Source organism: Blennius ocellaris (assembly GCF_963422515.1).
Source record: "Blennius ocellaris genome assembly, contig: SCAFFOLD_186, whole genome shotgun sequence".
In the NCBI taxonomy this organism is placed as follows: Eukaryota; Metazoa; Chordata; class Actinopteri; order Blenniiformes; family Blenniidae; genus Blennius; species Blennius ocellaris.
Genome location: NW_027662251.1, coordinates 45001 through 68788, shown reverse-complemented (window position 1 = coordinate 68788; position 23788 = coordinate 45001). Strand labels below are relative to the sequence as shown.

The 23788-nt window shown below is 52.5% G+C and overlaps 2 protein-coding genes across 3 annotated transcripts in view; one reads left to right on the top strand and one right to left on the bottom strand.

The window, feature by feature from the left end:
• Positions 1 to 1163: 1163 nt before the first annotated feature.
• On the top strand, positions 1164 to 10878 carry LOC308147978 (adenine phosphoribosyltransferase; the record flags this gene model as incomplete). The annotated part of the gene is given in 6 exon segments (XM_080521376.1): positions 1164 to 1253; positions 1255 to 1287; positions 1380 to 1473; positions 1584 to 1730; positions 6588 to 6683; positions 9644 to 10878. Coding segments are annotated over 6 exon segments (600 nt in total). The 3' UTR covers positions 9784 to 10878.
• An 18-nt stretch (positions 10879 to 10896) lies between these two features.
• Positions 10897 to 23788, bottom strand: part of LOC308147977 (ras-related protein Rab-34-like) — a gene marked incomplete at its 3' end in the record, with an annotated part of 17477 nt that continues 4585 nt past the window's right edge. Inside the window, exons 6-12 of one of the 2 annotated variants that reach the window (XM_080521374.1) lie at positions 21187 to 21288; positions 20192 to 20256; positions 17090 to 17141; positions 16793 to 16874; positions 14806 to 14896; positions 11140 to 11250; positions 10908 to 11053 (exon numbers count right to left, since the gene is read on the bottom strand). In XM_080521374.1, the coding sequence (XP_080377500.1) occupies positions 10992 to 11053; positions 11140 to 11250; positions 14806 to 14896; positions 16793 to 16874; positions 17090 to 17141; positions 20192 to 20256; positions 21187 to 21288 (565 nt within the window). Of the gene's footprint in view, positions 11054 to 11139; positions 11251 to 14805; positions 14897 to 16792; positions 16875 to 17089; positions 17142 to 20191; positions 20257 to 21186; positions 21289 to 23788 lie in introns of both variants that reach the window. The other variant, XM_080521375.1, reaches the window with a different exon arrangement.

Here is a 23788-nt window from a genome sequence, read left to right as displayed (position 1 = left end):
GAGTCCCCCCCCGGTCCCCGTCCCGGTTCCAAGAAGCCCCCGAGATTCCCGGGTCCCGTCCCGGTTCCAAGAAGCCCCCGAGATTCCCTGGGTCCCGTCCCGGTTCCAAGAAGCCCCCGAGATTCCCCGATCCCGTCCCGTTCCAAGAAGCCCCCCGAGATTTCCCCGGTCCTGTCCCGGTTCCAAGAAGCCCCCGAGATTCCCCGGGTCCCGTCCCGGTTCCAAGAAGCCCCCGAGATTCCCTGGGTCCGTCCCGGTTCCAAGAAGCCCCCGAGATTCCCTGGGTCCCATCCCAGTTCCAAGAAGCCCCCGAGATTCCCTGGGTCCCGTCCCGGTTCCAAGAAGCCCCCCGAGATTCCCCGGGTCCCGTCCCGGTTCCAAGAAGCCCCCCAGAGTCCCCCCGGGTCCCGTCCCGTTTCCAAGAAGCCCCCCAGAGTCTCCCCGGGTCCTGTCCCGGTTCCAAGAAGCCCCGAGATTCCCCGGGTCCCGTCCCGGTTCAAGAAGCCCCCGAGATTCCCCGGGTCCCGTCCCGGTTCCAAGAAGCCCCCGAGATTCCCCGGGTCCCGTCCCGGTTCCAAGAAGCCCCAGAGTCCCCCCGGGTCCCGTCCCAGTTCCAAGAAGCCCCAGAGTCTCCCCGGGTCCCGTCCCGGGTCCCCGTCCCGGTTCCTGCGGCCGTTCCCCCAGTCCAGCAGCGGGGCCCCGACCCCTCCGCGGGGCCCCGACCCCTCCGTTTCAGTGTTTCTGAGACTCTGAGCGTTTGGGCTCTACATGGAACTATATATATATACACACATATATATATATATATAATACATACATCCTCTATATATATTGTAGAGGATTATTTTGGATCAGCTCATCAGTTTTGACGTCTCTTGTTGACGGACGAACACCAGAAAACACAAACACGATACAGGAAGTCTGACAAACAGCCAAGTGTCTTGTTGAATGTTAAATCTGCCCCGGCTGCAGAGACACTCTACCCCAGTGTACTGCCACCCCCCACTCCCCCCCCCTCCCCCCCTCCTCCCCTCCCCACCGCCCCAGGGTAGCAGATACTTGCCAGGCTCTCATTCGCAGCCCAGCCCCCCCCCCCCCCCCCCCCCCCCATTCTCCGGTTTCTCCTCGGCGCGGCGGCCGCATAACGAGCGCCGCTCTTCAAAATGGACGTCCTGTCCGTCCCCGCGGGACGACCCCGAGGCTGGTACCTCCCCCTCATGGCCCCCAACAGCAGGGGGCCGGCGTTCGCCTGCGCTGGACCCGTCCAGACTCTACTGCAACGCCCAGGTACGACCGCCGCCAACCGAGCCGCCGGCCCGGGACCCAGGTTGTCTTACGTTGGTCTGTCCTCCTCGATTGTCTCGATCCGGCGCCGCCAGGCTTTGGCGGACTGCGTGAAGGACCCTGCTGGCGCCCTTCCCCGAGACTCCATCGACCTGGTGGCCGGGATCGACGCCATGGGGTTCATTCTGGGTGAGGGAAACCAAAATCAACAAGAGCCTCCCTCCCCCCCCCCGGCGGGGAAACCGGACCTCCGTGGGGGACGGGCTAAGTTTAGACTGTGACGCTAGCATGTGTTCCAGGGCGTCGGTCGCCACGGCCCCTCGGGAAAGGCTTCCTCGCCATCCGCAAAGCGGGGCACCTGTGCGTGGAGACCCGGAGCCAGAGCTACAGCGACTACACCGGCAGGGACAAGGTCATGGAGGTCAGGCTGGACGTGCTGCGACCAGGTTAATGTCCCCCGCTTGACCTTTGACCTGGACTCTCAGATGCGCGCCTTCCCGGGGAGGACGGACGTTTGGACGGATGCCGGACAGACGGCCGTCCTCCGTTAAAGGAACATTCCCGGGTCACAGGATCGGACACAGTAATAGTCCAGGAAACAAACTACACCATCCTGAGAAATCTACACAATTCCAGCAAAAAAAAAAAAAAAAGCCAGAAAAAAAGTGCACGATCTAGAAAAACTCAACAAAATCCAGACAACTACACAAGAAAGTCTACGAAATCAAGAAAAACTACACAAGCCAGAAAAACTCTACAAAATCAAGAAAAACTACCAAATCCAGGAAATCTACAAAATCCAGGAAAAATAAAATATCCAGAAATACAAAACAAAATCAAGCGGGGGAAAAGCTACACAATCATGAAAAAACTACAAAATCCAGAAAAAAAGAACACAAGGAACTCTACAAAATATAGAAAAAATACAAAATACAATAAAAATGCAAAATCAAGGAAAAAACTACACTATCCTGTAAAATCTGCAAAATCCAGAAAAATTACACGAAAAACTCCACAAAATCCAGGAAAATCTACAAAATCCAGTAAAATATAAAATCAAGAAAAAATACAAAATCAAGGGGGGAAAACTAAACAATCCAGAAAAAATTACAAAATCCAGTAAACCACACAAAAAAACTCCATAAAATCAAGAAAAAATACAAAATCCAGAAAAAATACAAAATCAAGGGGGAAAAACTAAACAATCCAGGAAAAATTACAGAATCCAGTAAACCACACAAAAAACCTCCATAAAATCAAGAAAAAATACAAAATCCAGAAAAATACAAAATCAAGGAAATCTACAAAATCCAGAAAAAATACAAAAATTCAGAATAAACTACATAAGAAAACTCTACAAAATCCAGGAAACTCAGCAAAATCAAGAAAAACTAAAAAAAAATCCAGGAAATCTACAAAATCCAGAGAAAACCCAAAATCAAGGGGGGGAAACTACACAACCTAGAAAAATCTACAAAATCCCCCAAAAAATACACAATCAAAGAAAAAAAGTACACTATCCTAAAACTCTACAAAATCCAGGAAAATCTACAAAATCCAGAAAAATATAAAATCAAGAAAAAATACAAAATCAAGGGGGAAAACTACACAATCCAGAAAAATTTACAAAATCCAGTAAACCATACAAAAAAACTTCACAAAATCAGGAAAAAACTACAAAATCTAGAAAAAAAATGACAAAGTCCAGGAAAATACAAAATCCAGAAGAAGAAAAACAGTCAAGATGAAAAAAAACCAATCCTGAGAAATCTACAAAATCCAGAAAAAAGCAATATCCAGAGATACTATACAAAATCAAGGGGGGGGGGGACTACACAATCCAGAAAACACTACAAAATCCAGAAAAGGTACACAAGGAACTCTACAAAATCAAGAAAAATACAAAATCCAGCTAAAATACAAAATCAAGGGGGAAAAAACTACATTATCCTGAAAAATCTACAAAATCCAGTAAAATTACACGAAAAACTCCACAAAATCCAGGAAAATCTACAAAATCCAGAAAAAATATAAAATCAAGAAAAAAATACAAAATCAAGGGAAAAAACTACACAATTCAAAAAAACTTACAAAATCCAGGAAATCTACAAAATCCAGAAATTTTTTTTCAGAATAAACTACATAAGAAAACTCCAGTAAAATCCTTACAAAATCCAGTAAAGTCAGCAAAATCAAGAAAAACAAAAAAAAATCCAGGAAAACTACAAAATCCAGAAAAATTACACGAAAAACTCCACAAAATCCAGGAAAATCTGTAAAATCCAGTAAAAATATAAAATCAAGAAAAAATACAAAATCAAGGGAAAAAACTACACAATCCAGAAAAGCACAAAAAAACTCCACAAAATCAAGAAAAATTACAAAATCCAGTAAAATGCAAAATCCAGGAAATCTACAAAATCCAGTGAAAAATACAAAAATTCCGAATAAACTACATAAGAAAACTCTACAAAATCCAGTAAACTCAGCAAAATCAAGAAAAACAAAAAAAATCCAGGAAATCTACAAAATCCAGTAAAAATATAAAATCAAGAAAAAATACAAAATCAAGGGAAAAAACTCCACAATCCAGAAAAATGTACAAAATCCAGAAAACCACAAAAAAACACCACAAAATCAAGAAAAATGACAAAATCCAGAAAACCACAAAAAAAACTCCACAAAATCAAGAAAAGCTACAAAATCCAGAAAAAAAACAAAATCCAGGAAATATACAAAATCCATTAAAAAATACAAAAATTCCAAATAAACTACATAAGAAAATTCTACAAAATCCAGTAAACTCAGCAAAATCAAGAAAAAAAAAAAAATCCAGGAAATCTAGAAAATCTAGAAAAAACAAAAATCAAGGGGGGGGGGAAACCACACAACCGAGAAAAATCTACAAAATCCCGAAAAAATACACAATCAAGTAAAAAAGTACACTATCCTAAAACACCTACAAAATCCAGGAAAAAAATCAAGGAAAAAAACAACACAATCCAGTAAAATCAACAAAATCCAGAAAATAATACATAATAAAACTCTACAAAATCTAGAAAAAAATATATAAAATCCAGGAAAAATACAAAATCCAGAAGAAGAAAAAACAAAGGCAAGATTAAAAAAAAACCCAATCCTGAGACATCTACAAAATCCAGAAATGGTCTAGATTTATATAGCGCCTTCTAACCACACTGAGTGTAGTCCCAAAGCGCTTCACATATCAGTCATTCACCCATTCACGCTCACATTCACACACCAATGGGACAGAGCTGCCATGCAAGGCGCTAGTCGACCACTGGGAGCAATTTAGGGTTCAGTGTCTTGCCCAAGGACACTTCGACACATAGACCAGTGTAGACTGGGATCGAACCTCCGACCTCTCACTCCAAAAGACGACCACTCTACCACCTGAGCCACGGTCGCCCCAAAAAAATGCAATATCCAGAAATACAATACAATATCAAGGGGGAGGGGGGGAACAACACAATCCCAAAAAAAACTACAAAATCCAGAAAAAGTACACAAGGAACTCCACAAAATCCAGGAAAATCTACAAAATCCAGAAAATAGAAAATCAAGAAAAAAAATAGAAAATCAAGGAAAAAACTACACAATCCAGAAAAATAACAAATCCAGAAAAGTTACACGAAAAACTCCACAAAATCCAGGAAAATCTACAAAATCCAGGAAAAAAAAAAATCAAGAAAAAAAAAGAAAATCAAGAAAAAAAACTACACAATCCAGAAAAATTACAAATCCAGAAAAACCACACAAAAACACTCCACAAAATCAAGAAAAAAAATACAAAATCCAGGAAATCTACAAAATCCAGAAAAAATACAAACATTCAGAATAAACTACATAAGAAAACTCTACAAAATCCAGTAAACTCAGCAAAATCAAGAAAAACTAAAAAAATCCATGAAATCTACAAAATCCAGAAAAAAAAACAAAATCAAGGGGGGGGGGAACTACACAACCTAGAAAAATCTACAAAATCCCCAAAAAATACACAATCAAGGAAAAAAAAGTACACTATCCTAAAAAACCTACAAAATCCAGAAAAAATAAAATCAAGGAAAAAAACCACATAATCCAGTAAAATCGACAAAATCCAGAAAAACTACATAATAAAACTCTACAAAATTTAGAAAAAATACAAAACCCAGGAAAAATACAAAATCCAGGAAAAACACAAAATCCAAGAAATCTACAAAATCCAGGTAAACACAAAATACAGGAAATCTACAAAATACAAAAAATACAAAAACCAGAAAAATGCAAAAACCAGGAAATCTACAAAATCCAGAACAGTACAAAAATCCAGAAAAAAATACAAAATCCAGGAAAAACAAAAGCCAGAAAAAATACAAAATTCAGAAAACTCAATCACAATCTAGAAACACTATAAAATATAGAAACGCTATAAAATAAAGATATACTATAAAATATAGAAACACCACATAAAAACCATTGCCAATCAGTGATGCAGGCTCGTCACTGATTGGACGCTCTGTCATTGACGCTCGTCACTGATTGGACAGTCTGGACGCTTTCAAACATGGAACGAAGATTCAACTATTGAATTTATTAACCATTATTTTGATACTAAACTATCAGATTAGATTATTCTGGTAGTAAAATGAGACCAACATACGGAACTTTAAAGGAAATGTGGTCAAACGAGTTCTGTTCCTCCATCGCTGTTGTTCTGATCGTGTTTTTAAAGCGGCGGGTTGAACGACCTGCGTCGTCACGCCGCGGCCAATCAGATGTGACGTCACATCGCCTCCTCGAGGAGGAACCGTCACGCTGCACTTCTGAATGTTCTTGTGTTCGTAGTGTTTCACTCTGCTTCAGAGGAGCCTTGAAAGAAAAGAGCTCAATTAAATTCCTCTGTGCTGCAGCGCCCTCTGCTGTCTGGTGGAGCTGCAGCGCCCTCTGCTGTCTGGCAGTCTGTCTGCTCTCACAACATCCTGATGTTAAAAAACTGGGAACCGAGGCTAGCACACACACACACACACACACACACACACACACACACACACGCACACACACACACACACTCACACACACTCACACACACACACACACACACACACACACACACACACACACACACACACACACACACACACACACACACACACACACACACACACACACACACACACAATGGTGACAGGGTGAATCTGTGGTCAATGCCTCACATGTTGTGGCCTTTCAGTATAATGTGGATGTATAATGTATAGTGTGCGTGTGCGTGTGCGTGTGTGTGTGTGTGTGTGCTGCCACAGGCCTGAAGGTTCTGCTGGTGGACCAGTGGATCGAGACGGGAGGAACCATGAAGGCCGCCATCCAGCTGGTGGAGCAGCAGGGAGCCACCGTCGCAGGTACGTCACCGCCACGCCGCCACGCACTCCTCCACGCACTCCTCCACGCACTCCGCCACGCACTCCGCCACGCACTCCCCCACGCACTCCGCCACGCACTCCGCCACGCACTCCGCCACGCACTCCGCCACGCACTCCCTCACGCACTCCGCCACGCACTCCCCCACGCACTCCCCCACGCACTCCGCCACGCACTCCGCCAAGCACTCCCCCACGCACTCCCCCACGCACTCCGCCACGCACTCCGCCAAGCACTCCGCCACGCACTCCGCCACGCACTCCGCCACGCACTCCCTCACGCACTCCCTCACGCACTCCGCCACGCACTCCGCCACGCACTCCGCCACGCACTCCCTCACACACTCCGCCACGCACTCCGCCACGCACTCCCCCACGCACTCCGCCACGCACTCCGCCACGCACTCCCCCACGCACTCCGCCACGCACTCCGCCACGCACTCCTCCACGCACTCCGCCACGCACTCCGCCACGCACTCCGCCACGCACTCCTCCACGCACTCCGCCATGCACTCCTCCACGCACTCCGCCACGCACTCCGCCACGCACTCCGCCACGCACTCCCCCACGCACTCCGCCACGCACTCCGCCACGCACGCCGCCACGCACTCCTCCACGCACTCCGCCACGCACTCCGCCACGCACTCCGCCACGCACTCCCTCACGCACTCCGCCACGTACTCCGCCACACACTCCGCCACACAACTGTCACACAGCCGCCACACTGCCACTATCACGGCGCCGCCGGACCACCACCACCACCACGCCATGTGTTTTTAGTCGCAACGCTTTTGTCCTACGATCCTGGCGTCCTTTTCCTGCAACGTCCTGGACGCTTCTCTGCAGGTCCAGCGATCCCGAACTAGTAGTCGTGGGTCAATCACTGTTCCACTTTGAGCTAGGCGACGTTGCGTCCTACCCTGAGCTCCTCGTCGATCGGCACGGTGGTCCTTTACTTGAACCTCGCGCCCCCCCCAGGGACGCCAACTGTTTTCAGTCGCAACGATTTGCGGCCCTCCTGGTCCCGGGGAGGGGGGAATCGGTGGCGAGGGAATTCGCCGAGCTTCTAACTGCCTACACCCAGACGCTAGCCCCGTTCACCGCGACAGCCAACCTGGTACTAAGCAGCCTCAGCAGCACGTCGGCCGGACCGTTAACGGCAGCTTTCCTCTTTGACTATGGCACTTGGTGAATGTGCTAGGTTTGTAGTTTAGAGGTTAAGGGTAAACCCCAGGGGTTACTTCTCGTTGACTTGGACTAGGACGACCTGCAAGAACCTGTTGGGTGATGTAACGGAGCACAGCAACTTTACTTTTTTACCACCATGAGAGAATACAGGGGAACTTCACTTTAACTGCAATGGATACATTTATTTAGGAATAATATTCAGCATGGGTTAGGCAACAGCATCAGATTCAATGTTACATCGGATTAATAATAATCAAACAGCCTGATTGATTCTATACTCTCACTGATCCTGTTCTGCGGTTAGTGGGAGGTGAGGCGGACAGCCTGGCCTTTAGCTCCCGGGCCTGTCCTGGATCCAACTTCCCTTGAGGGGAACTTTTTGACGTAAGGATCTCCAAACAGAGGTACGGTCGCCCGCGGGGAGAATTCCTTCTGTTGACAGGGAGAGTGGACGGTTTTGCCTCGAAAGCCGAACGCGATGTTGCAATCCAATGGTTTGGGTTTTTTGGTCAGGCAATCCAGAGACGAACGTTGGCTTCCAGAGAAAGTTGGAAGCTCCAGTTAATCCAGCTGTGGCCCCCGATCTTCGCCCCCTCCCGCCCGGTGAGAACTCCACGTCTGGCCCCAGGATGATCCGTCACGTTGCCGCTCCGTCAGGTGGATTGCTCATCCTTTTTCAGGCACGTCCTTTTTCTGCGGAGATTCCGTCAGAGCTCGGCTCCTCTGATAGGACACGCCTCTCCTCGGCCAAGGACTTCGTGGAACTCTGTCCATGTGCACAAGTCACGGCTTTTTGTTCTTTCTCAACTCTCTCTCTCGCCAACACCTCCCCTCTGTGTTTGTAGTCCTTTTAGCAGCCTTCTACTCTCCCCAACTCTCCTGGTCCAGCCCTCCTCTCTCCGCTGTAGTCCACAAGCTGAACATCTATCAGAGCAGTTCCAACTCTCGCACCGCCTCCCCTTTCTCCCAGTTTCAATTCCTCTTTTCTCTTCACGCTTCAAGTGTTATTTTCCGTTCCACCAGTACAGCTACCTCCTGCCATCACTCTTCCTGTCATTACACCATACCTCCTGACTTCCCTTCCCACATGATAATAATGAGAGCGCGTAAATCATCAGTAACTGTATACCTACACTTCATCACATACATATATTTTTCAGGCTTTCCTAAATCTCGTTATAATCGCAAACAGAAATCTTTAAACTTTCTTATCATGCAACAATTAATTTTTATATTTTGATCACATAGAGGTTTGAATCATCACAGTCTTTGTTTCAGTCCCCCCCCGCTGCCGCCATACCAACACCACACCACCGTCACGCCACGCTGCCGCCACACCACCACCACACCACCGTCACGCCACGCTGCCGCCACACCACCACCACACCACCCGTCACGCCACGCTGCCACCACACCACCACCACACCGCCGTCACGCCACGCTGCCGCCACACCACCACCACACCACCGTCACCACGCTGCCGCCAAACCACCACACCGCCGTCACGCCACGCTGCCGCCATACCACCACCACACCACGCTGCCACCATACCACCACCACATCGCCGTCACGCCACGCTGCCGCCATACCACCACCACACCACCGTCACACCACGCTGCCGCCATACCACCACCACACCGCCGTCACCACGCTGCCGCCATACCACCACCACACCGCCGTCACCACGCTGCCGCCATACCACCACCACCATACCCCCCCCAGTCAGACTGAGGCTGCCCTGCTCTCTGCTGCAGGCGTGGCCGCCGTGGCCATCGAGAACACGGAAGGAGGGAAGTGGATCAAAGAGACGTACAGATTCTCGCACTGCGTCCCTGAAGAGCTGCAGCTTCACGTCGACGCCAAAAACCTGGACTTCATTAAAACGTGGAACTGAAGAACGACAAACACAGTGTTGGTTTCTAAATCCGTTTAATACGAAGATACGAGTCCATGAGATTTGCTTTCTACAACAGAAACTGTGATATTTTCTCTTTTAAGTCGTATTGTTTCAAAGACGTTCATATAAATCCTAACGACAGAAGGTAAATACTGAACATCTCATTTTTTTATACGACTCAAATCAGGTTCAGTCATGTATTTTGTAAACAAGATGAAGGTTGTACACAGGAAATAAAAGCTGGATTTGTGTTTGAACACTGGATGGAGGAAAACGTTAATACCTGCAGTCACAAGAACAAAGGGAACATGAGGAACTGGTCGAGATCAAAGAAGCACTGAAGCAGCTTTGAACAGATTGTTGATCTGAAGAGAAACAAACATCAGCAGGTTTCATTAAGACCTAAAGTGAAAACGAGCCTCCAGTCGTTCTTTGGCAGTAAAACGATTCCGACAAGAATCTGAACACATCCTGCAGAGGAAAACCAGGAGGGAGGGAGGGAGGGAGGGATGAGGGAGAGAGGGAGGGAGGGAGGGAGGGAGGGATGAGGGAGAGAGGGAGGGAGGGATGAGGGAGAGATGAGGAAGAGAGGGAGGGAGGGATGAGAGACAGAGGGATGGAGGGAGGGATGAGGGACAGAGGGATGGAGGGAGGGATGAGGGATGGAGAGATGGAGGGATGAGGGAGAGAGGGAAAAGGGAGGGAGGGAAGGAGGGAGAGATGGAGGGATGAGGGACAGAGGGATGGAGAGATGGAGGGAAAAGGGAGGGAGGGAAGGAGGGAGAGATGGAGGGATGAGGGACAGAGGGATGGAGGGAGGGATGAGGGATGGAGAGATGGAGGGAAAAGGGAGGGACGGAAGGAGGGAGAGATGGAGAGAGGGAGGTTGAGTCTCCTGCTCTCCGTCGGCCGGACTCGTTCATTCTGAGCCTGAACCTCAGACCTCTAGCTCCTCCCTCTCTTTCTCTAGCTCCTCCCTCTCTTTCTCTAGCTCCTCCCTCTCTTTCTCTAGCTCCTCCCTCTCTTTCTCTAGCTCCTCCCTCTCCCCTCTAGCTCCTCCCTCTCTCCTCTAGCTCCTCCCTCTCTCCATCTAGCTCCTCCCTCTCTCCTCTAGCCCCTCCCTCTTTCCGTCCAGCTCCTCCTCCTCCTCCTCTTCCTCTTCCTCTTCCTCTTCCTCTTCCTCCTCCTCCTCCTCCTCCTCCTCCTCAGTGGCAGCAGGCTGAATGTTTCCTCCTGGACAGCGCAGCGCTTGAGTTGCTGTTGATCTCTGAAAGAAACGAGTGCAGAGTGAAACCGGCGCCGGGCCGACTCGAGGCCGGCGGCCATCTTGGGAGGTCGTCCTCCGTCACTCACTGACGACGTCGCCGATTTGCCTCGACTTGCCGCTTTTCTCCAGCTCGGAGAGGACGTTGGTCTCGAACGCCACCGACGCCACGCGGAAGAAGAACTCCCGCACGTTTTCCCCTGGAAGGAAAGAGCGTGTAAGAAGAACGACGGGCAGGAAGCAGGAGTCCGGGCGCCATCGCTCCACGCCATCGCCGTCGTTCCACACTACCGCCATCGCCGTCGTTCCACGCCATCGCCGTCGCTCCACGGTACCGCCGTCGCTCCACGCTACCGCCGTCGCTTCACGCTACCGCCATCGCTCCACGCCGCCGCTCCACGCAACCGCCGTCGCTCCACGCCATCGCCGTCGCTCCACGCTACTGCCATCGCCGTCGTTCCACGCCATCGCCGTCGCTCCACGGTACCGCCGTCGCTCCACGCTACTGCCGTCGCTTCACGCTATCGCCGTCGCTCCACGCTACCGCCATCGCTTCACGCTACCGCCATCGCTCCACGCAACCGCCGTCGCTCCACGCCATCGCCGTCGCTCCACGCTACCGCCATCGCTCCACGCCGCCGCCATCGCTCCATGCCATCGCCGTCGCTCCACGCTACCGCCATCGCTCCACGCTACCGCCATCGCTCCATGCCATCGCCGTCGCTCCACGCTACCGCCGTCGCTCCACGCTACCGCCATCGCTCCATGCCATCGCCGCCGCTCCACGCAACCGCCGTCGCTCCACGCCATCGCCGTCGCTCCACGCTACTGCCATCGCCGTCGTTCCACGCCATCGCCGTCGCTCCACGGTACCGCCGTCGCTCCACGCTACTGCCGTCGCTTCACGCTATCGCCGTCGCTCCACGCTACCGCCATCGCTTCCCGCTACCGCCATCGCTCCACGCAACCGCCGTCGCTCCACGCCATCGCCGTCGCTCCACGCTACCGCCATCGCTCCACGCCGCCGCCATCGCTCCATGCCATCGCCGTCGCTCCACGCTACCGCCGTCGCTCCACGCTACCGCCATCGCTCCACGCTACCGCCATCGCTCCATGCCATCGCCGTCGCTCCACGCTACCGCCGTCGCTCCACGCTACCGCCATCGCTCCATGCCATCGCCGTCGCTCCACGCTACCGCCATCGCTCCACGCTGCCGCCATCGCCGTCGCTCCACGCTACCGCCATCACTCCACGCTACCGCCATCGCTCCATGCCATCGCCGTCGCTCCACGCTACCGCCGTCGCTCCACGCCATCGCCGTCGCTCCACGCTACTGCCATCGCCGTCGTTCCACGCCATCGCCGTCGCTCCACGGTACCGCCGTCGCTCCACGCAACCGCCGTCGCTCCACGCCATCGCCGTCGCTCCACGCTACCGCCGTCGCTCCACGCAACCGCCGTCGCTCCACGCCATCGCCGTCGCTCCACGCAACCGCCGTCGCTCCACGCTGCCGCCATCGCTCCATGCCATCGCCGTCGCTCCACGCTACCGCCATCGCCGTCGCTCCACGCTACCGCCGTCGCTCCACGCCATCGCCGTCGCTCCACGCTACTGCCATCGCCGTCGTTCCACGCCATCGCCGTCGCTCCACGGTACCGCCGTCGCTCCACGCTACTGCCGTCGCTTCACGCTATCGCCGTCGCTCCACGCTACCGCCATCGCTTCACGCTACCCGCCATCGCTCCACGCAACCGCCGTCGCTCCACGCCATCGCCGTCGCTCCACGCTACCGCCATCGCTCCACGCCGCCGCCATCGCTCCATGCCATCGCCGTCGCTCCACGCTACCGCCATCGCTCCACGCTACCGCCATCGCTCCACGCTACCGCCATCGCTCCATGCCATCGCCGTCGCTCCACGCTACCGCCGTCGCTCCACGCTACCGCCATCGCTCCATGCCATCGCCGTCGCTCCACGCTACCGCCATCGCTCCACGCTGCCGCCATCGCCGTCGCTCCACGCTACCGCCATCGCTCCACGCCGCCGCTCCACGCAACCGCCGTCGCTCCACGCCATCGCCGTCGCTCCACGCTACTGCCATCGCCGTCGTTCCACGCCATCGCCGTCGCTCCACGGTACCGCCGTCGCTCCACGCTACTGCCGTCGCTTCACGCTATCGCCGTCGCTCCACGCTACCGCCATCGCTTCCCGCTACCGCCATCGCTCCACGCAACCGCCGTCGCTCCACGCCATCGCCGTCGCTCCACGCTACCGCCATCGCTCCACGCCGCCGCCATCGCTCCATGCCATCGCCGTCGCTCCACGCTACCGCCGTCGCTCCACGCTACCGCCATCGCTCCACGCTACCGCCATCGCTCCATGCCATCGCCGTCGCTCCACGCTACCGCCATCGCTCCACGCCGCCGCCATCGCTCCATGCCATCGCCGTCGCTCCACGCTACCGCCGTCGCTCCACGCTACCGCCATCGCTCCACGCTACCGCCATCGCTCCATGCCATCGCCGTCGCTCCACGCTACCGCCGTCGCTCCACGCTACCGCCATCGCTCCATGCCATCGCCGTCGCTCCACGCTACCGCCATCGCTCCACGCTGCCGCCATCGCCGTCGCTCCACGCTACCGCCATCACTCCACGCTACCGCCATCGCTCCATGCCATCGCCGTCGCTCCACGCTACCGCCGTCGCTCCACGCTACCGCCATCGCTCCATGCCATCGCCGTCGCTCCACGCTACCGCCATCGCTCCACGCTGCCGCCATCGCTCCACGCCATCGCCGTCGTTCCACGCTACCGCCATCGCCGTCGTTCCACGCCATCGCCATCGCTCCACGGTACCGCCGTCGCTCCACGCTACCGCCGTCGCTTCACGCTATCGCCGTCGCTCCACGCTACCGCCATCGCTCCACGCCGCCGCTTCACGCAACCGCCATCGCTCCACGCTGCCGCCATCGCTCTACGCCATCGCCGTCGCTACACGCTACTGCCATCGCCGTCGTTCCACGCCATCGCCGTCGCTCCACGGTACCGCCGTCGCTTCACGCTATCGCCGTCGCTCCACGCTACCGCCATCGCTCCACGCTACCGCCGTCGCTCCACGCAACCGCCGTCGCTCCACGCCATCGCCGTCGCTCCACGCTACCGCCGTCGCTCCACGCAACCGCCGTCGCTCCACGCCATCGCCGTCGCTCCACGCAACCGCCGTCGCTCCACGCTGCCGCCATCGCTCCATGCCATCGCCGTCGCTCCACGCTACCGCCATCGCCGTCGCTCCACGCTGCTGCCATCGCTCCACGCCATCGCCGTCGCTCCACGCTACCGCCGTCGCTCCACGCTGCCGCCATCGCTCCATGCCATCGCCGTCGCTCCACGCTACCGCCGTCGCTCCACGCTGCCGCCATCGCTCCATGCCATCGCCGTCGCTCCACGCTACCGCCGTCGCTCCACGCTACCGCGTCGCGCCACCGCCATCGGTGGAGGTGGCGTGGAGTGTGTAGCAGTGTGTGTGTGAAGCAGTGTGTGTGTGAGTGTGTGAGTGGGTGTAGCAGTGTGTGTGTGTGTGTGTGTGTGTGTGTGTGTGTGTGTGAGTGTGAGTGTGTGAGTGTGTGTAGCAGTGTGTGTGTGAGTGTGTGTAGCAGTGTGTGTGTGAGTGTGAGTGTGTGAGTGTGTGTGTAGCAGTGTGTGTGTGAGTGTGTGTAGCAGTGTGTGTGAGTGTGTGTAGCAGTGTGTGTGTGTGTACCGGTGAGGGAGGACACGGCCCAGTACTCGGCTCGGATCTCGGCGGCCATCTTGACGGCGTCGTCCTCGATGGCGGAATACTGAGCAGGCGACTGTCGGACGGAGAATCAGACATGAAGGCGACATTCTAATTAACATTCATTCATATTTTAATACTTTAACGCTCTTTGACGACGTCGAGCGTCTCCATTGGTCCAAGCAGCAACAAAAACAGTGAATTAAAGTAGAAATGTGAAGAAAAGTGAGGTTGAACTCGTCTTCACCTGAACTCTTCATGTTCAAAAGGCACAACGAGGTTTAAAACAGTTTAAAAGGCTCGTTTGAAAACATCCACAACGTTGTGCAAAGTTTCACATTTCAATGATGACAAAGATTGAGCTTTAATCTCATTAAATATTCGAGCATTATAAGATACTGCAGTAGAATACGTGAAAATCGTAAAGAAAGAAGTGTAAAAAAAAACCCACTAACATATATGGAAATTAAATTAAATTAGGGTAAAAATTTACTTTTCCTTTCTGCAACAGAGATTTAGGAACTTTTATTTATTGTTTATTATGACATTAAATACCATACATTGTTTAGAGAGGCCACGTCACTAAATATTAAAACATTTTTTCCAGTTTTAATTCTATTTATGTTTTGTTTTTTTGTTTTTTAATTAATCCTAAAAGTCAGTTATGTAGAGATTCACATGTTAAAACATTTCGACTAAACTGTTGAAAGAAAACGATTCCAGTTATATTTGTGGTTTTAGAAAACAAAACAAAACAAAACAAAACAAAAACAAACAAGTTGGAAGTGAGAAAAAGTCCGAATTTGTTACTTTGTTGGATTAAATGAGTGAAAAAAAGCCTTAAATTAGAAACGACCCAGGCCGGGAGAGAAAGCTGCGTCGGGTTGCGAGTTAGAATCCTGGAGAGACGGACAGACGGAGAGACGGAGATACAGATGGACGGAGAGACAGACGGAGAGACGGACAGGTGGACAGACGGAGAGACAGACGGACGGAGAGATGGAGAGACAGACGGACAGACGGAGAGACGGGCAGATGGACAGACGGAGAGACGGGCGGACGGAGAGACAGACGGACGGAGAGACAGACGGACCGATGGAGAGACGGACAGACGGAGAGATTGACAGACGGAGAGACGGACAGATGGGCAGACGGAGAAACGGAGAGACAGACGGACGGAGAGATGGAGAGACAGACGGACAGACGGAGAGACGGACAGACGGAGAGACAGACGGACCGATGGAGAGACGGACAGATGGACAGACGGAGAGACAGACGGACGGAGAGACAGACGGACCGATGGAGAGACGGACAGACGGAGAGATGGACAGACGGAGAGACGGACAGATGGGCAGACGGAGAAACGGAGAGACAGACGGACGGAGAGATGGAGAGACAGACGGACAGACGGAGAGACGGAAAGATGGACAGACGGAGAGACAGACGGACGGAGAGACAGACGGACGGAGAGACGGACAGACGGAGAGACGAACAGATGGACAGATGGAGAGATAGACGGACGGAGAGACGGACAGATGGACAGACGGAGAGACGGACAGATGGACAGACGGAGACACGGACAGACAGAGAGACAGATGGACGGAGAGACAGACGGACCGACGGAGAGACAGACGGACGGAGAGATGGAGAGACAGACGGACAGATGGACAGACGGAGAGACGGACAGACGGAGAGACAGACAGAGAGACAGATGGACAGACGGACGGACAGACGGACAGACGACAGACGGAGAGACGGACGGACGGAGAGACAGATGGACAGACAGACGGACAGATGGAGAGACGGAGAGATGGACAGACAGACAGACGGAGAGACAGAGAGATGGACAGACGGAGAGATGGACAGATGGAGAGATGGACAGACGGACAGATGGATAGACGGACAGACGGAGAGACAGACAGACAGACGGACGGAGAGACAGACGGACGGAGAGACAGACAGACAGACGTACGCTCAGGTCCTTCTTGGTCCCCACCAGGAACAGCTGCACGGCGGTGGGGTCGTTCTCCTTCAGGGCGTCTTCCAGCCACTGCCTGGACACCACAGAACAAAGTCTTTACATCCACCAGCCGGCCAGATCGTCTCCGGGGAGATCGTCTCCGGGGAGATTGTCTCCGGGGAGATAGTCTCCGGGGAGATCGTCTCCGGGGAGATCGTCTCCGGGGAGATCGTCTCCGGGGAGATTGTCTCCGGGGAGATAGTCTCCGGGGAGATCGTCTCCGGGGAGATCGTCTCCGGCGAGCTTCACCTCACGTGATCCAGAGACGATACGTCGTTCACGTCGAAGGCGATGATCACGACTGGAAGAGGCAAGAACGTCACAGTTACAACCGAGAACGAGACGTAGAGAACGAGACGTAGAGAACGAGACGTAGAGAACGAGACGTAGAGAACGAGACGTGAAGAACGAGACGTAGAGAACGAGACGTAGAGAACGAGACGTAGAGAACGAGACGTAGAGAACGAGACGTAGAGAACGAGACGTGGAGAACGAGACGTGGAGAACGAGACGTAGAGAACGAGACATAGAGAACGAGACGTAGAGAACGAGACGTAGAGAACGAGACGTGGAGAACGAGACGTAGAGAACGAGACGTGGAGAATGAGACGTGGAGAACGAGAAGTGGAGAACGAGAAGTGGAGAATGAGACGTGGAGAACGAGACATAGAGAACGAGACATAGAGAACGAGACGTGGAGAACGAGACATAGAGAACGAGACGTGGAGAACGAGACAGAGAACGAGAAGTGGAGAACGAGAAGTGGAGAACGAGACGTAGAGAACGAGACGTGGAGAACGAGACGTGGAGAACGAGACATAGAGAACGAGAAGTGGAGAACGAGACGTAGAGAACGAGAAGTGGAGAACGAGACATAGAGAACGAGACGTAGAGAACGAGACGTAGAGAACGAGACGTAGAGAACGAGACGTAGAGAACGAGACGTGGAGAACGAGACGTGGAGAACGAGACATAGAGAACGAGACGTAGAGAACGAGACGTAGAGAACGAGACGTGGAGAACGAGACGTAGAGAACGAGACGTGGAGAACGAGACGTAGAGAACGAGACGTGGAGAACGAGACGTAGAGAACGAGACATAGAGAATGAGACGTAGAGAACGAGACATAGAGAACGAGACTTAGAGAACGAGACGTAGAGAACGAGACGTGGAGAACGAGACGTAGAGAACGAGACGTGGAGAACGAGACATAGAGAACGAGAAGTGGAGAACGAGACGTGGAGAATGAGACGTGGAGAATGAGACGTGGAGAATGAGACGTGGAGAACGAGACGTGGAGAACGAGACGTGGAGAACGAGACGTGGAGAACGAGACGTGGAGAACGAGACTTAGAGAACGAGACGTAGAGAACGAGACGTAGAGAACGAGACGTGGAGAACGAGACGTAGAGAACGAGACGTAGAGAACGAGACGTGGAGAACGAGACGTGGAGAACGAGACATAGAGAACGAGACGTAGAGAACGAGACGTAGAGAACGAGACGTGGAGAACGAGACGTAGAGAACGAGACATAGAGAATGAGACGTAGAGAACGAGAAGTGGAGAACGAGACGTAGAGAACGAGACGTAGAGAACGAGACGTAGAGAACGAGACGTGGAGAACGAGACGTGGAGAACGAGACGTAGAGAACGAGACGTGGAGAACGAGACGTAGAGAACGAGACGTGGAGAACGAGACGTAGAGAACGAGACGTGGAGAACGAGACGTGGAGAACGAGACATAGAGAACGAGACGTAGAGAACGAGACGTAGAGAACGAGACGTGGAGAACGAGACGTAGAGAACGAGACGTGGAGAACGAGAAGTGGAGAACGAGACATAGAGAACGAGAAGTGGAGAACGAGACGTGGAGAATGAGACGTGGAGAACGAGACGTGGAGAACGAGACGTAGAGAACGAGACGTGGAGAACGAGAAGTGGAGAACGAGACATAGAGAACGAGAAGTGGAGAACGAGACGTGGAGAATGAGACGTGGAGAATGAGACGTGGAGAACGAGACGTAGAGAACGAGACGTGGAGAACGAGACGTGGAGAACGAGACGTGGAGAACGAGACGTGGAGAACGAGACGTGGAGAACGAGACGTGGAGAACGAGACGTGGAGAACGAGACGTAGAGAACGAGACGTGGAGAACGAGACGTGGAGAACGAGACATAGAGAACGAGACGTAGAGAACGAGACGTAGAGAACGAGACGTGGAGAACGAGACGTAGAGAACGAGACATAGAGAATGAGACGTAGAGAACGAGAAGTGGAGAACGAGACGTAGAGAACGAGACGTAGAGAACGAGACGTAGAGAACGAGACGTGGAGAACGAGACGTGGAGAACGAGACGTAGAGAACGAGACGTGGAGAACGAGACGTGGAGAACGAGACGTGGAGAACGAGACGTAGAGAACGAGACGTGGAGAACGAGACGTGGAGAACGAGACATAGAGAACGAGACGTAGAGAACGAGACGTAGAGAACGAGACGTGGAGAACGAGACGTAGAGAACGAGACGTGGAGAACGAGAAGTGGAGAACGAGACATAGAGAACGAGAAGTGGAGAACGAGACGTGGAGAATGAGACGTGGAGAACGAGACGTGGAGAACGAGACGTAGAGAACGAGACGTGGAGAACGAGAAGTGGAGAACGAGACATAGAGAACGAGAAGTGGAGAACGAGACGTGGAGAATGAGACGTGGAGAATGAGACGTGGAGAACGAGACGTAGAGAACGAGACGTGGAGAACGAGACGTGGAGAACGAGACGTGGAGAACGAGACGTGGAGAACGAGACGTGGAGAACGAGACGTGGAGAACGAGACGTAGAGAACGAGACGTGGAGAACGAGACGTGGAGAACGAGACGTGGAGAACGAGACGTGGAGAACGAGACATAGAGAACGAGACGTAGAGAACGAGACGTAGAGAACGAGACGTGGAGAACGAGACGTAGAGAACGAGACGTGGAGAACGAGAAGTGGAGAACGAGACATAGAGAACGAGAAGTGGAGAACGAGACGTGGAGAATGAGACGTGGAGAACGAGACGTGGAGAACGAGACGTAGAGAACGAGACGTGGAGAACGAGAAGTGGAGAACGAGACATAGAGAACGAGAAGTGGAGAACGAGACGTGGAGAATGAGACGTGGAGAATGAGACGTGGAGAACGAGACGTAGAGAACGAGACGTGGAGAACGAGACGTGGAGAACGAGACGTGGAGAACGAGACGTGGAGAACGAGACGTGGAGAACGAGACGTGGAGAACGAGACGTAGAGAACGAGACGTGGAGAACGAGACGTGGAGAACGAGACATAGAGAACGAGACGTGGAGAACGAACCCTGGGCTCCTCGGTAGTAGGTGGAAGCGATGCACTTAAACCTCTCCTGACCGGCCGTGTCCCACCTGCAACACACACACACACACACACACACACACACACACACACACACACACACACACACACACACACACACACACACACACACACACACACACACACACACACACACACACACACACACACACACACACACACACACACACACACACACACACACACACACACACATACACACACACAGTAAAGATTTGTAAACATAAGTAATGGAAAATAAAAATAAAAATATAAAAATTAAATGAATGGGAAAAAAAAGTAAAATGATAAACAATAAAATTAATGGAAAATACAAATCAAATGATAAAAAATAAAGTGAATGGAAAATAAAAAAAAAAACAAATATTAAAAATAAAATGAATGGAAAATAAAAAATACAATTATTAAAAAAACAAAACCATCTGAAACGTGCTGCCGGTAAAACTCCACACTAACGTGGCACACACACGCATCATCACCATAAAATATCCATTTATTTCTGACACGTGTCCCAAACCTCCTGAAAGTTTAAACTCATTTAGGCTCAAAAACGCTTTAGTGTCACAGGAAAAGAAGAAAAGAACAGTATAATAATAATAATAATAATAATAATAATAATAATAATAATAATAATAATAATAACAACGACTCCTGGCGCTCCAGTGGGGTTATCAGACTAGTGATAAATAATAAAAGGTAAACCAGCGGTTGGATGATGGTGGATGCAGTTGGATGATGGTGGATGCTGTTGGGTGTGGTTGGATGTCGTTGGATGTGTTTGGATGATGTTGGATGCGGTTGGACACGGTTGGATTCTGTTGGATGCAGTTGGATGAAGTTGGGTGTGGTTGGACACGGTTGGATTCTGTTGGATGCAGTTTGATGAAGTTGGGTGTGGTTGGACACTGTTGGACGCAGTTGGGTGTGGTTGGATGCGGTTGGACGAGGCGGGGGCTCACAGCTGCAGGCTGAAGGGAACACCCAGCACCTCGAAGCGCTCCATCTCAAAGTCCACGCCGATCGTTGCCTTGTAGTTCTTATCAAAGGAGTCCTTACAAAACCTGGAAATATAAAAAGATAAAAGATCCACTACTACTGGTACGAGTAGTACTACTACTGGTACGACTAGTACTGCTACTACTACTAGTACTACCCCTACTACTACTACTACTACTAGTACTGGGATGACCTCAGGCTAGCAGTACCGGTACGGTCATGTTGGGATCTCACAGGACCACAGAAAGTTTGTTCATTTCTGGGGAAAGACAATATTCATTTGTCATGATACGCAGTCATGACTTGTGAATTTTGACCCAGGAATGTGATTGTCTTTCACACCGAGCAGAAAGGGGGGGCTTCCTCCCCCCTTTCTGCTCACAAGACTCTTCCCCCATGCAATCAGCCAGTCACTGATCGCACCTCTGGATTCACACGTGGAACAAAAGGCTTCAGCCAGCCTCCATCTCTCTCTTGCAACAAAGACTCCGAGGAGGTGAGTTGCTGGAGAGCAGCTCATCCAGCGTTAGCACACAGCTAACACCAGAGGCCTGCAAGCAGGGGCCTCCACTCCTCTCTTGCAACGAAGACTCCGAGGAGACCTTCCCAGGACCAGCGCCCAGAGTCTGGTCTCCAGGGAAACCAACCGGTTCCTCCAGGACGGACCAGGGAAACCAACCGGTTCCTCCAGGACGGACCAGGGAAACCAAGCAGTTCCTCCAGGACGGACCAGGGAAACCAACCGGTTCCTCCAGGACGGACCAGGGAAACCAAGCAGTTCCTCCAGGACGGACCAGGGAAACCAACCGGTTCCTCCAGGACGGACCAGGGAAACCAAGCAGTTCCTCCAGGACGGACCAGGGAAACCAAGCGGTTCCTCCAGGACGGACCAGGGAAACCAAGCAGTTCCTCCAGGACGGACCAGGGAAACCAAGCAGTTCCTCCAGGACGGACCAGGGAAACCAACCGGTTCCTCCAGGACGGACCAGGGAAACCAAGCAGTTCCTCCAGGACGGACCAGGGAAACCAAGCAGTTCCTCCAGGACGGACCAGGGAAACCAAGCAGTTCCTCCAGGACGGACCAGGGAAACCAACCGGTTCCTCCAGGACGGACCAGGGAAACCAAGCGGTTCCTCCAGGACGGACCAGGGAAACCAAGCAGTTCCTCCAGGACGGACCAGGGAAACCAAGCAGTTCCTCCAGGACGGACCAGGGAAACCAACCGGTTCCTCCAGGACGGACCAGGGAAACCAAGCAGTTCCTCCAGGACGGACCAGGGAAACCAAGCAGTTCCTCCAGGACGGACCAGGGAAACCAAGCAGTTCCTCCAGGACGGACCAGGGAAACCAACCGGTTCCTCCAGGACGGACCAGGGAAACCAACCGGTTCCTCCAGGACGGACCAGGGAAACCAAGCAGTTCCTCCAGGACGGACCAGGGAAACCAAGCAGTTCCTCCAGGACGGACCAGGGAAACCAAGCAGTTCCTCCAGGACGGACCAGGGAAACCAACCGGTTCCTCCAGGACGGACCAGGGAAACCAAGCAGTTCCTCCAGGACGGACCAGGGAAACCAACCGGTTCCTCCAGGACGGACCAGGGAAACCAAGCAGTTCCTCCAGGACGGACCAGGGAAACCAAGCGGTTCCTCCAGGACGGACCAGGGAAACCAAGCAGTTCCTCCAGGACGGACCAGGGAAACCAAGCAGTTCCTCCAGGACGGACCAGGGAAACCAACCGGTTCCTCCAGGACGGACCAGGGAAACCAACCGGTTCCTCCAGGACGGACCAGGGAAACCAAGCAGTTCCTCCAGGACGGACCAGGGAAACCAAGCAGTTCCTCCAGGACGGACCAGGGAAACCAAGCAGTTCCTCCAGGACGGACCAGGGAAACCAACCGGTTCCTCCAGGACGGACCAGGGAAACCAAGCAGTTCCTCCAGGACGGACCAGGGAAACCAAGCAGTTCCTCCAGGACGGACCAGGGAAACCAAGCAGTTCCTCCAGGACGGACCAGGGAAACCAAGCAGTTCCTCCAGGACGGACCAGGGAAACCAAGCGGTTCCTCCAGGACGGACCAGGGAAACCAAGCAGTTCCTCCAGGACGGACCAGGGAAACCAAGCAGTTCCTCCAGGACGGACCAGGGAAACCAACCGGTTCCTCCAGGACGGACCAGGGAAACCAAGCAGTTCCTCCAGGACGGACCAGGGACCCTCACAGAACTTCTTTGTGTTTTCCTCAACCAGCAGGAAAACCATCACAGACCTGAGCGACCAGATCCTCAGTCTGGACAAAAGGAACAACCAGGAGCTGCAAAGAAGGACTCCTGAAACATCAACTTCATCTTCTTCTCCTCAGCCTGCAGAACCAGCAACCACAGTTAGCAGGAGGTGCTAACTACAGGAGAAGACACCAGCTTCCCTCCAGCAGGACAACAACTGAACTCCTTCAAGGAAGTGGGAACAACTGGGCTTTACCTGAGATTAGTTAAACCTGATGCTATGATAGAACTGTTTAACTTTATGAAGATGTGTTGGTTCTGTTACAGTGATTGAGTTCTATAGATAA